We start from the raw sequence: 12696 nt of genomic DNA, 5'->3' as shown, positions 1-12696 counted from the left end.
AACAGCGTGACACAAGACAGAGAGGCAGCTTAGTAACGCTCGGTGTCACACACGTTTCGACTGGCTGCAAAGGTGGATTATAAGTCGATCGTTTTAGTTGGAGGAGTGAATCGTTGGTTGAAATATTACAGGACCTCTGCTAACCTCTAGCAGGAGCCATGGGAACTGCAACAACAATGACACGACGTGTGAAAAATCCCTTTAACCCCTTTAATGCGGGGGACTCCAAACTGTTTCACAAAGGGCCGGTGTGGCTGCAGGTTTTTGTTCCAAACCAACCAAGAGCACACAGTTTGACCAATCAACTCTCTGAAGACTGAGATCAGTTGATTAAATTAATCAAGTCTGGTGTGCTGCTGCCACACCGGCCCTTTGTGGAACAGATTGGAGACCCCTGCTTTAATGCGACTCAGGACGAGCAGGCTGAAGAGTGCAGAGATCCAGAAGGGGTGAACTCGGAGCAGAGTTTTGGATTTGACGGGAGGAGAACATCGAGTTGTGAAAGAGATTTCTTCAGATTATAGTCATTTTGTGCGATGGTGATGTAAGAAGGCACTTCAGTCCATTTATATGCTGAAATCTAAATAAACAATTAAACCACATCACCAACCATACTTGTTTATAGAAGAGGTCAGCGTGTACACTCAAACATTTGGGAAAATATTTTCGAAAATCATCTCTAGAGTAAAAGATTTTGGCTACAGTGTAATATTCCGATCCCTGAATATGAAAACAAGCCATAAAGACTTAGCTTTAAGAGGCAGAGATTAAAAAATGTCCTCGGTGAGTGAGCGCAGAAACACCAAGAACACAAACATGAGGAAAGAGTTGTGCCGGGGCTCTTATTGTTTACAGCTGTTGGCTCGTCGGCTGGAGGAAAAACAAAAGCTGACACCAGAACGAGCCATGCTGTCCTTATTGTTAATAATCCATCACGGTCATGCTCGTTTGATAATCTTATAATGTTACTTGTTGTTCGTTAACAGGTGAGCGCAGATCATGTTTGCATGTCATGTTTTCTTCCTGGCGTTGGCAGAAGAGGAGAACACGATGAGATATTTAATCATTCAAAGCATGAAATATGAACTCCTCGACATATTAAACTGCATATAAACGCCGAAATTCACGTTAAGGATCACGTAAGATAGTGATAACACAACCTTTAGAAATGAAACAAACCTGGAACTGATTATTTCTACGAGAACGATGTTGCATCCGCAAACATTTATGCAATAAAAGACTTTTACTGAGCGGACACGTCATGTGAACGCATCACAAATACACAAAAACACACACAAACAACTGCACACGTGCAGAGCGGACGGAGGACTGAGACTTTCAGACCCTTCATAAACTGGTGAATTATTACAAATCCACTATCATTTACTATCACGAACCATGAGCAAACCCAGTTAGCCTCCACATCTGCACAGCCTCTGACAACAACGGAAAGACTTCATCTGGCTGCTGCCCAGAGCGATTTTTATTTAAAAATAACTGAGCGAACCATTGTGAGAAATATAGAGAAGTTAGAAGTATTGCTGGCTACCTATCCACAATCCTACAACACAAGCTACATTTGAACTGCGATACATTTCTTACAGCGGCCGACTGGTGTAACCAGTAATTTTTTTTTTTGCACAATCTTGTTTAAAGACTTGAAGAATGTAAAATGATTAACTACCAGCCCTGACTTTGGTTTGGCACACGGCTTTGAAGAGCATGACTAGAGAATCTTCTGACGCAAACAGCATCCTCCGACTGTTTTAATTACAAGCCAGCGACAACAAATAATAGGAGTCAATGTGCAAATCTTAAAAAGAGATTATTAATAATACCTCGAGGGGAAATTCTTTTTCCCAAACACACACATACAAAGAGACATGCAAATCTGCAGAGAGTCACAATTCTTGAGGAGCGTGCCTCTCTCTTTCACAATAGGGTGTGAACTGCAAGTTTTTCTCTGGCATAACTACTAATTACAGAGTCTTAATTAGTGTTCAGTAGGTGTGATACGGTGGATAAGGAACAGGATAGTTTCCTTCTCCTCTCACACAGAGAGAGATTTAACTACACACCATGCACCAGCTGTCATGTCTCTGTCTGTCTGCCTGGCCCCTTAGGCTTCAGCAAACACGAGGTGACAACGTGTCAGACGTGTCACGCAACATTAAGTCACTACAGACGAAGTGAACGCGTGAGTAGTTTTTGTGCAGGTTAATGTCACACAGGAAGTCTCAATCTGACGTAATATTATAACCACAAATAACATTAACACGAGAAATGTTTGTTTAAGTTACATTCATTCAAAGTCTGGCCTGTATTATATGAATAAACAACGAATCTAGGAGGTTTTATCCAGTTATTACCGTCAATACTTCTGTGCCGGTGTTTCGGTTTAACGAGCGACCATGTTAACTGATGACCGGTAGCGGAAAACAATAATAATAATAGTACATTTTATTTCAAGCGCCACAAATTAAAAGAGATAAGAAGAGTATTAAAATAATAAATAAAAATATTTAAAATATCTCAATAAAAAAAATAAATAAAATTAAAAACAATATACATAACTAAATAAATAAATATTTCTGTAGTTGTAGTAGTTACAATGGTCACCAGTTAACACGGTCGCTCGATGAACCGAAACACCTCCTACGCAGTTTTAATTAGCTAACCCAGGTTATATTACGGTAACTAGTTATTAAAACTACGAAAACGCCACTAAGGATTTGTATCAGGTAATTTGGACAGACTACAGCAGTATCTTCATCAAGACAAATATTCCACAAGTGCAACGTCAGGCCAGATATCTGAATAAAATGAGCGGGAAAAGCCAACACAGGTTGTTAAGCTAATTTACAGCATCCGGTTCAGCTTTAAATACTGAAAACACAAACTCACCGGGTGGAAGGAAACCTTTCGGAGACTTGTGTGGAGGAAAACATGACGTCAGACAGGTGCAAAGTAGCGAAACACGTGATTAATCCAACATTAAAAGGTGGCGTCTTCAATTAACGCGAATTAAAAATTCAAAACAAACAAAGGGCAAATGTCCCGCGCAATTTCTTCTTCGCCTGCTGCTTAAAGCTCAGCAGCTGTGTGCTCGGTGCTGCCACTGGCGGCCGCGATGCGAACTGCAACAACACTGGTAAATAGACTGTGCTCATACAGTCCTTTAAAATACTCATGGCACTTTTATACTACATATCTTATTCACCCATTCATAAACAAAAACATATAAAAATATAAATATACATTGTTGTGGAGAAACTGCTGAAGTCAAAGGTCGATGGTGAGGTCAGGAAGGAAGAAAGTGTTCAGGAGCCTCTGATTATTTATTGACGCTTGGCCAAGGAGAATTAGAGACACTCTCAGAGTTCATCAGAAGTGCCTGAGTCGGTCTCACATTCTGCCGAGCTGGTGGATAGAGTTTAAACCCCAAAATAACACCACAAATACTACATGCCCAGAATTAGTCAAAGAGAATGTTTTTACCCATGGAGGTGTTATTGTCAGCATATTCTTGTCTGGAGACACAGATGTCTGTTTACGCAGATTGGAACGTCAACAACAAGCTATCTATTATGTCTATGAAGGCAGCAATAGGTCTCTTCGACCCTGGCCACCACAGTGTTGAGATAGACTGGCACCTACTGTTCCCAACCAAAGCCAAACAACTAATAATGACCTCGTGGCAGCAGTAGCTCAGGCCATAGGGATTTGACATGGGAACCAGCCAGTTCAAGTCCAGTCAAGTGCCTTTTGTATATGTGTCTGTTTTAGTTTGCAATACTTGTATATGTGGCTGCAACACAAGAATTTCCCTTTGGTGATTAATAATCTATCTATCTATCTATCTATCTATCTATCTATCTATCTATCTATCTACTCTTTTATGTTTACCTGTCAAGTTCCTTGTTTTTAACTGTACTTATGTCTATCTCTGTATATTTGGGGTAAAACGGATGTTAAAAACAAAACAAAACAACAACAACTTATCCCCTGGAGTGTCAATAAAGTATATAAATGTATAACTGAGAGCAAAGTGTAACCAGAGTTGATTACTTCTTGCATGTTACAAATTAAACCAAACCAAGCATTAGTGTCTGGCTTATAGGACTGTCTGGAAAAACTGACTTTTACTTTAAAGGGTAAATATCCCATGTGGAGATCTTCTGTGATGTTCAGCATTGGAGGCATGCTCCCCTTGTATGTCAACCATCAACAAATGCTATGTATTTAGTTTGTTTTGTTTTATTTTTGGAGTACACAAATACAAATATCACATTATGCTGCCCTGTCATTGTTCACCCTGCTGAAGGTGAGCCTAACTGTGATGGTTATGTTTTCCACCTGTGTTATTTGTTGCAGTGTGATCACTTCCTCTGAAAATTAATAAAAACACTTGTTGTAAAAGTGTCACCAGAGTCAAATTCACACACACCTGGCCTGTAAAAGTTACTCTGATTAAAACATAATTCATACCTTTAAGGTGTGACGTCCGCAAGTCATCATTAAGATAATTATTACAAATTTCAAGGATGACGCTTCAGCTGATCGTCTATGTTTAGCAGGCTGTACGCATGCGCACACTGATCCCTCTGACCCGGCAGCTGTTCACACACACACAACAAATCGAGCACGTGGAAAAAGGAGGATAACTATCCCGTTTGGGCACACACACACACACACACACACACACACACACACACACACACACACTCTTTGGCACCGTGAACCCTTCATTGATCTGGCACGTGTGCCAACGAACAGGAACACCGTGTCCGGCTCTCGCGGGCAGGTAACGGAGGAGGGCGTCCGTGCTGCACGTTAGCCGCTGCTACATGTAAATAGCAACCGTGCACTCTATTTAAAACCTGTTGCGTAATCCTCTAAGAGTCGTTTTTTAAAACTAACGTCGCACTTACCGGCGGATCCACCGGCGATAATCTGATGCGAAGCCTCCCGGAGCATGCTGCGGTGTTTCACGGTTGTCATTCTGAGTGTTTCGGTTGTCCTACAGAGGCAAACATATCCGAGACATAACCGTTATTAAATGACCCACACCTAGTTTGAGTTAGTTCTGTTTTAAACGTCTTGTCACCGGTGCGCCCCGGTGCGCTCCGCCGTCCTTACCTGCCCTCTCCACCCGCTCCACGCTGAGGCTGTCTGCGGCTCAGAGTCAGCGGCAGCGCAGCAGCGATATCTCTCCGTGCTCCTCACAGGCTAAGCTGGAATCAATTACCACCACCACCACCACCACCACCAGTCTGCTGCTCCACATCCACCCTCCCATTGCCTCACAAGCCGGCAACTGTTTGTCATGTAAATAAAAACAAAGATACACTCTGACCTGACCCAGAATCAGTGATCGATACCAGACAAACACACACAACATGAGCACAAAGGTCATTTTATTTACATTCATATTGATTTATACTACAGCTTTGGCACTGAGGTTCACTGTGCACATGATACATTTAGTTTTATTATTTTATAGATACTTTAATGATAGTTTGAAAGTTTATATACGTATACACCACACACACACACACACACAAAGGGCTCATAAACATGCAAAATGTGGAGAGATGGTGCAGTAATGGGCACCTCAGCAGTTCACCCACCATACTTTGGGTCAATGCTGCCACATTTACACTCACTTCACTGTACAGCAGCATACAGAGGTTAATAATGTGAGATTATCTCATGTTTCAGCAGGTTTCAGCATGTCACACACTGGCTTTAAATGATACTCCACCTTTAATCCGTCAAGGATTAGGGTAAGTCTAACTTCTAAGTCTCAATTAAAGATTATATTAATTGCTGGGTGTTTTGATTACTGTTTTGATGAATGTCTTAATTATTTAGGTCATTAAATGTGAGAAAATAGTGACAAAAAGCCCATCACAAGATCCCAGAGACCAAGGTGACAATTTAACAGACAAAACCTGAACACACACACTTTACCTTTTATTTAACACCCTCTGGACGACTACGTTTTGTTAAATATCTGGCATATTTAAAATATTCTGCACACTGCGAACTTGCTTTTCGCTCCTTTCATCCTAAAAATGTATTGTACATATATTTTTATTGCTTAAATTTTTTACTTTTACTGTTTGTTATGCACCAAAAACACCAAGACAAATTCCTCGTATGTGAAAAACCCACTTGGCAAAAAACCTGATTCTGAAGAAAGTAGAGCAGAATTGTCACTTTGGAGAAGTCTGAAGTTTCCCATCGAAATATTGATGATTAATTGTCTAAATCTTGTAAATTAACATGAGTCATGAGACATTTTGACACCAGTTTGAAGTCTACAGGAGGAAACTAAGTGAACAAAGGAATGAAGTCTGGCCCATGACTTGTGGCAGCATGCAAGATATCAAATATAATGGGGACAATGGAGATTTGACAGCACATGTCTGAAAGAGATTACAAAGAACAGTTCGAGGCAGATGAATAACGACACCTTTATCTGTTTGACCTTTAACCTAAAAACAAGATAGATAGATAGATAGATAGATAGATAGATAGATAGATAGATAGATAGATAGATAGATAGATAGATAGATAGATAGAGAATAATGTCTGCTCTTGAACATTTCTTGGCCTATTTTCAAAAACTTTGATTGGCTCTCTTACGAAACATGTTTTGCCAGTCAGTAAAATGTATTCAGGAAACACAAGGTTTATGCAATAGTGACAAAAATTCATATTTTAGTCAAACCGCCTCTTGGAAAATAAGAACACTGTTTCTACACAGTGAATCACTAAAAACCGTCTTCTCTCATTCAACACATCCATAAACTATATACTTACCCTCTGTGCTGCTTGTACACAGCCTGCCCAGTCTGCATGTTTTACTGGAGTTGAGGTTGTAAGGGTGGAAGCTGTTCTGCTTTTTCTTATCCGAGGGGGTCAAAGTGGTAATGGCGTTTTCCTGCCAAATGTATGCTGTAAATCCCACATTTTTATAGCTCGTCTAGAGCTCTTGTTGTTCCACTCTTACACAAAATGAAATGCTCGTTATAAGGCTCGCTGCTGAATTTCTTGCGTGCCTTCAGTGCTCATCAAAAAAGAAAATAACTCCTCTAATTTTTCCACGGCGCAGCGCAGCACAGCTCCAGCCACGCGCTTTATAAGAGTTTAAATCAAGCTGAATTTAAAGCAACACATTCCAGTGTTGTTGAATAGACCAACGTTTTGTTATCCTCACTGTAAACCCTCAGCTGTGCTTTACAGGCTGACTGTTCCATTGTGAACGTTATATGAATTATAAAAGAGGCGTGATTTAGGATGTATGTGCATCATTTAAATCAGAAAAGGCCTGGTGTTCTTTCTTATGAGCTTTATATATATATAGATTAATGATATAATATAATATATATACTAGTATATAGTACAATACTAGTGATTAATATCATAGAAAACAAAGACAAAAGTATCAATACCACACTGTAATACCACACTACACTACACTATACTACTATACTATACTATACTATACTATACTATACTATACTATACTATACTATACTATACTATACTATACATACTATACTCTATTACTATACTGTACTATATTACTTACTGTACTATATTATGCTATACAACTGTACTAGCTTACTATGTTATGCCATGCTATACATACAATATAATATATACTTAACTAATACTATCTATACAATATATTACTATACGATACACTAATATTACTCTATACACTATATTACTATTCAACTATAACACTATATTACTATTCTATACACTATATTACTATCTATACACTATTTACTATACGATACACTATATTACTATTCTATACACTATATTACTATTCTATACACTATAGTACATATACTATACACTAATACTATACTATAACACTATATTACTATTATATAACACCTAATAGTACTAACTATACACTATATTAAGATTACTATACACTATATTACTATTCTATACACTATATTACTATCTATACACATATTACTAATAATATACACTATATTACCATACTATACACATAATTACTATCTATACACTATATTACTATTCTATACACTATATACTAAACTATACACATATTACTATTCTATACTACTATATTAACTATTCTATACACTATATACCTAACTATACACTATATTACTATATCTAATAACACTAGATTACTATTCTATACACTATATTTATTATACTATACACTATATACTATTCTATACACTATATTACTAACTATAACTAGATAATACAGTATAATTACTATACATACACTACTATAAACTATACTATACTATACTATACTATACTATATTAAACCACACTGCAAATTTACTCTCAAATATGAGAGAGGTGGATGACTTCAAACGAGCACATGTTGGACTCAAACCCTGGGACGCTGCAGCAAACTGAACCTTCATACATCGTGAGGCACACACTCTACCAAGTGAGCGAACCGGCTCCCCCAGTTTGGTCTTTAACAAATCATCAGATTTCAGAGGTTGATCGTGTCTTTGTATCAAGAATCTTAAAGCTGCTGGATAAATGAAATAAATAGATACTTTATTATTATTATTAATAAACACAGAAATAAAAAGATGAAAGCTTTGTGCTGAAATCAAGAAGCATAAATTGACTATGATGTGTGAAAAAGTATTACAAGACAATAAAAAAACAGACATCTTATAAGAAAAAGTCAATGAAGGCAGACTTGTTGTACCGTTTCCTTTATTATCTCACACACTGACAACATGAGGCAACATAAAGACACAGTCATCTTTGAACATTTGTAACACGCTCTAGCACAGATACGGAAACCAAACAAACATACTCTGCTCTTAAATTACTCTGCTAGGAAAAGGACACTAAGTCTTCCAGGATAAACGTGACAGTCGTGGAAAACGTTAAACCTTTTTAAGCAAAAAAAAAAAAAAAAAAAAAAAAAAGACAGTGGTTTGATCCAAAAACAGTTCAAGTCATTCAAATATTTTTGTAGCTCTTGAATTTGTTTGTCGAACATGTAGTATAAGAAATATGATGAAAGACCAAAACTTCACAGATGCATCATAGATACAGTATATCACTGTTATATATCCCATCCCTATTATTGTGTACCTCAGTAACGTTACATTAGTCGCAGATTTGCTGCTTTATGTTAGATAAACAAGTTTAATATTAACATCTAGTTGAATTTTTTTTTTTAAGTTTCTTAATATGACTTTAATTTATCTGGGTAAAGCAGCCATACCTCATTTTTTATATAGAAAAGCCAAATCATATAAAGAATACAGCTAATTTTCATAATCAGTTCATCATTTAGGTCATTTTAAAGCAACTCAAATGTGAACATTTGCTCTGATTTTGGACATCAACGTCTGGGATAGACATTTTCTGGACAATAAACTGAGCTTCAGATGAATCTATGATGAGAATAACCGTTTATCGCAGCTCTAAATTAGTAATATTATATCGATTATATCAAATTAAGACACTAAACACTATGAAACTGAAGTCTCACATGCCACATCAGTCCCTTTTCTAATTGCACAGTACCTCATAAATGAATTCAAACTATATTTCATTGTCAAGTACGAGTGATCGCTCATGGTAAATACACAGTGACACACACAGACGCACACACACACACACACTGTATTCCAGTCTGCCCAGCTCTCTGATGGCGACAGCTTTGTGTTTATGAAAGAAAAGAGTCTTGAAGACACGATGGTCAGAGTAAGTGGAAATATGACGAGTGGCGTCAGATTTTAATCGAGGAATCAGAAAACATGAGTGTACGTCTAAATAAAGCAGAGCTGAAACACTCTAGTTGTAGAAATAAATAGTCTACGAAGACTCATCCTGACGTTTCTAAATCTAAATCTTAATAAAAAAAACGCTTGAAAAAATAATCTCCTAGTACCTGTAATGTAAAATATAAAACCCGGACACGCAACCCGATGCACTCCACATGAATGCAGACTAAAGGTAACTGTTGTCGTCACTCCCGTCCTCCTCCCCCCGTAGTCAAACAGTCTTTGTTGTTCTTGCACAATTCACAGTAGCGTGGGGCCCTTGGTGGTGTAGTTCATCGCGGGGAAGTGGCGGCTGTCTACGTCCCAGTGGCCGAGGGGCTGGTTTGAGGCAGACGGGAGGAGGCCGGGGTTCCAGTGGTTCATGTAGCTGGCCATGAGCAGAGTCAGCTCCAGTATCTAAAGAAGACAGCGACGACGACGAGGGGCAAACACAGGTCAGGTCAGATTAATGGCTTTAACATGATCATATGATTGTGTTTCATTTGATTCCAGGGAGCTGAGCGGCTCGCAGAAGATGTGAAAACCTGAGAAACCCAACTGATCTGAACTCTCATTAGCGTCACCCACAGTAGTAATGTGAGTCTGTGTAACGGCTCCACTGAGATTCGGCACATAAAATAAGAGAAACAATCTTTTTTCTCCATCAGCGCTCGGTTAAAAGCAGGTGAACCTGAAGAACTCACGGCTCTCCCTTATCTTCAGAGCTCCTTTATTGTACCTCAACACCTCCAACACTCCATCCATCTACCCATATTAACTGCTACGCCTCAGTAGCTCATGGTTCAGATGTGTGCTTCCCGTTAAGTCCCCACACAGCCCCTACAAACCTACCCCCTGAGGAACAGAGTATCCCTGATCATAGATGATCTGTGTGCAGATGTACTCGTGTCGCTTACCTTTGGTTTAGCCATTGCAAAGACCAGCTTCTCCACGCTCTTCTTCCCAACTCCAGGCTCCCTCTGCTGGCTCGTGACCACCATGAAGTCATCACGGCAACCGCCGAAGGTAATCACAGACTGGTAGGAATATGTGACCAGCGTGTGCTGAAAAATAAAAGCATTGCCAGTGTGACACGTGCAGTCAAACGGATATTATGATCCCAAAATAAGAGCGTGAAAATCATTTTGGCTTCTCCTTATTGTGACGGGCAAACTGAGTGTGACGAAGCGTGACATCATTTCCAGCAACTTGTTTTTTTCCTCTCTGACTTTCTGAAAGCGCACGAGCATCGCTGGTCCGCCAAGACTCAGAATGAAATGGATCGACATGGGCTGCTGAAAATTACAGAGCTCGAGCTCACATGGTTTACATGTTGGAGCTGCTGCTGTCTGTCAGGGTCAATGATGTCAAACCAGAGGCCAGAGATAGTTCTGTTTTTTTTTTAAAACTCTGCACTGTCTGAAACTCACCATTGTATAGTCCAGCACACACAATCCATCTTCATTGACTGCCAGCCACACCTGGCTCTGCTCGACAGGAGAAGGCGGGACAGGCTGTGGACAGGTGCAACAAAGACAGGTCACGTTACAGTTTAAACGTTACAGCCTCACATCTCTGGGTCGTCTTCAGCGTCTCAAACTGGTCCGACCTGACCTCAAAGGCTTGATGGATGTCGGCGTTAGTTTTTCAAGTTAAATACAAAATCTATTTTTACTTTGTGCAAGTTAAACCCAAAACAAGGAGACAAGTGGACTTTTTTTTTTCCTCTCACCTTGGCACTGAAGAGTTTGGCTCCAAACAGCGGCCATTTCCGAGCCACAGTCAGGTATATTCTCACACACTCGGATGCACTGCACCCACGTAGCATAGACCACTTAGTGGCCAGACGCTCAGTAAGATCTCTGCAAGAAGAAAAACAACAACAAGAGTCACGCGGGGATATCGCAGAGGGGATACATAAATATTACTCATTGTTGCCATGGCGGCATGTGGTTGGCAGCCAGTTACTTCAGCTCTGAAGACCTCTCTGTCTTTTTATTACTTTTTTCATGTTTTGTTTTTTTCAACACCATGTCTCTCCATGTGGTTTGTCTGCAAACATGGACTTAGAACTTTTTATACTGACTACTTCATGACACATCAGCTCTCTGCTGAAGTGAGGCTAAAGGAAAAGTCTGTGGACCACAAGCCAGAGTCAGAACCGGGTCGCTGGAGAAAGGACTCAGGCTTCAGGGTGCCTCTATTTCTGATTATAATATCCACCTTGTATATTGTGAGCCGCTGGGATTAAGCTAATTTCCTCAGTGTGGGATCTGTCTTATCTTATCTTAGCTTATCTTGTCTTGTCTGGACCACAGCACTGTTGGTTTTACCTGAGCTGCTCTGAGCTGCAGTCCTGTTTGTAGCGTTTGGGGTAGAAGCGCTCTAAAGCCTGCAGGAGAATCAGCTGAGATTTAGGCTGAGGAGAGCCGACAGGAGACGAGGCAGCAGCTGATCTCTCCACATCACCGTGCTCAACCTGGAAGAAGAAGAGGAGGAGGTTATAAACAGAGTTCATACAGAGTTTATATCACGTCGTGACATCATCTTTACAGACCTGTGCCATGAGGGCAGCCACCTCTAGAGCCAGCTCTTTGTTCACGGGGAAGTGACCTTGTTGAACCTCGTCGTTCACCTGGTACGCCAGCAGGAGGCGCTCTCGCTCCGTCTCACCTTTCACCTGAGCTCTGAAACACAACCTGTGCATTGCACAAATAAAGAAAAGGGTTCTCATCAAGAAACTTGTTTTCGCTTCACTTCAGCTCCAACACGCAGGAAATCAAACACCGACAATTAAAGCGTTCACACGTCTCGCACGTAGGCTCTATTGTGTGGACGCCACACACCACTGAGAAAATATTCAGCTTTCCAAGAACTGCCATCATGACGT

General features: G+C 39.9%; 2 protein-coding genes across 6 annotated transcripts in view; both read right to left on the bottom strand.

Moving 5' to 3' along the window:
• slc25a21 (solute carrier family 25 member 21) overlaps positions 1 to 5296 on the bottom strand; it is a 96682-nt gene extending 91386 nt beyond the window's left edge. The window contains exons 1-2 of one of the 2 annotated variants that reach the window (XM_010744638.3): positions 5140 to 5296; positions 4932 to 5020 (exon numbers count right to left, since the gene is read on the bottom strand). In XM_010744638.3, coding sequence (XP_010742940.1) covers positions 4932 to 5001 — 70 coding nt within the window. In that variant the 5' untranslated portion in view covers positions 5002 to 5020; positions 5140 to 5296. Of the gene's footprint in view, positions 1 to 2904; positions 3089 to 4931; positions 5021 to 5139 lie in introns of those variants that run through there. The other variant, XM_027274746.1, reaches the window with a different exon arrangement.
• Positions 5297 to 8725: 3429 nt separating this feature from the next.
• The window catches only part of plekhh1 (pleckstrin homology domain containing, family H (with MyTH4 domain) member 1), a 99223-nt gene continuing 95252 nt past the window's right edge, over positions 8726 to 12696 (bottom strand). For all 4 annotated transcript variants that reach the window (XM_027275178.1, XM_027275177.1, XM_027275179.1 and 1 more), the window contains 6 exons: positions 12364 to 12505; positions 12140 to 12285; positions 11539 to 11668; positions 11237 to 11320; positions 10724 to 10870; positions 8726 to 10223 (listed from right to left, as the gene is read on the bottom strand). In XM_027275178.1, coding sequence (XP_027130979.1) covers positions 10068 to 10223; positions 10724 to 10870; positions 11237 to 11320; positions 11539 to 11668; positions 12140 to 12285; positions 12364 to 12505 — 805 coding nt within the window. In that variant the 3' untranslated portion in view covers positions 8726 to 10067. The remainder of the gene's footprint in view (positions 10224 to 10723; positions 10871 to 11236; positions 11321 to 11538; positions 11669 to 12139; positions 12286 to 12363; positions 12506 to 12696) is intronic.

The sequence above is a fragment of the Larimichthys crocea genome, chromosome XXIV (genome assembly GCF_000972845.2).
Source record: "Larimichthys crocea isolate SSNF chromosome XXIV, L_crocea_2.0, whole genome shotgun sequence".
Lineage (NCBI taxonomy): Eukaryota > Metazoa > Chordata > Actinopteri > Sciaenidae > Larimichthys > Larimichthys crocea.
This window is presented reverse-complemented; position numbering and strand designations above follow the sequence as displayed.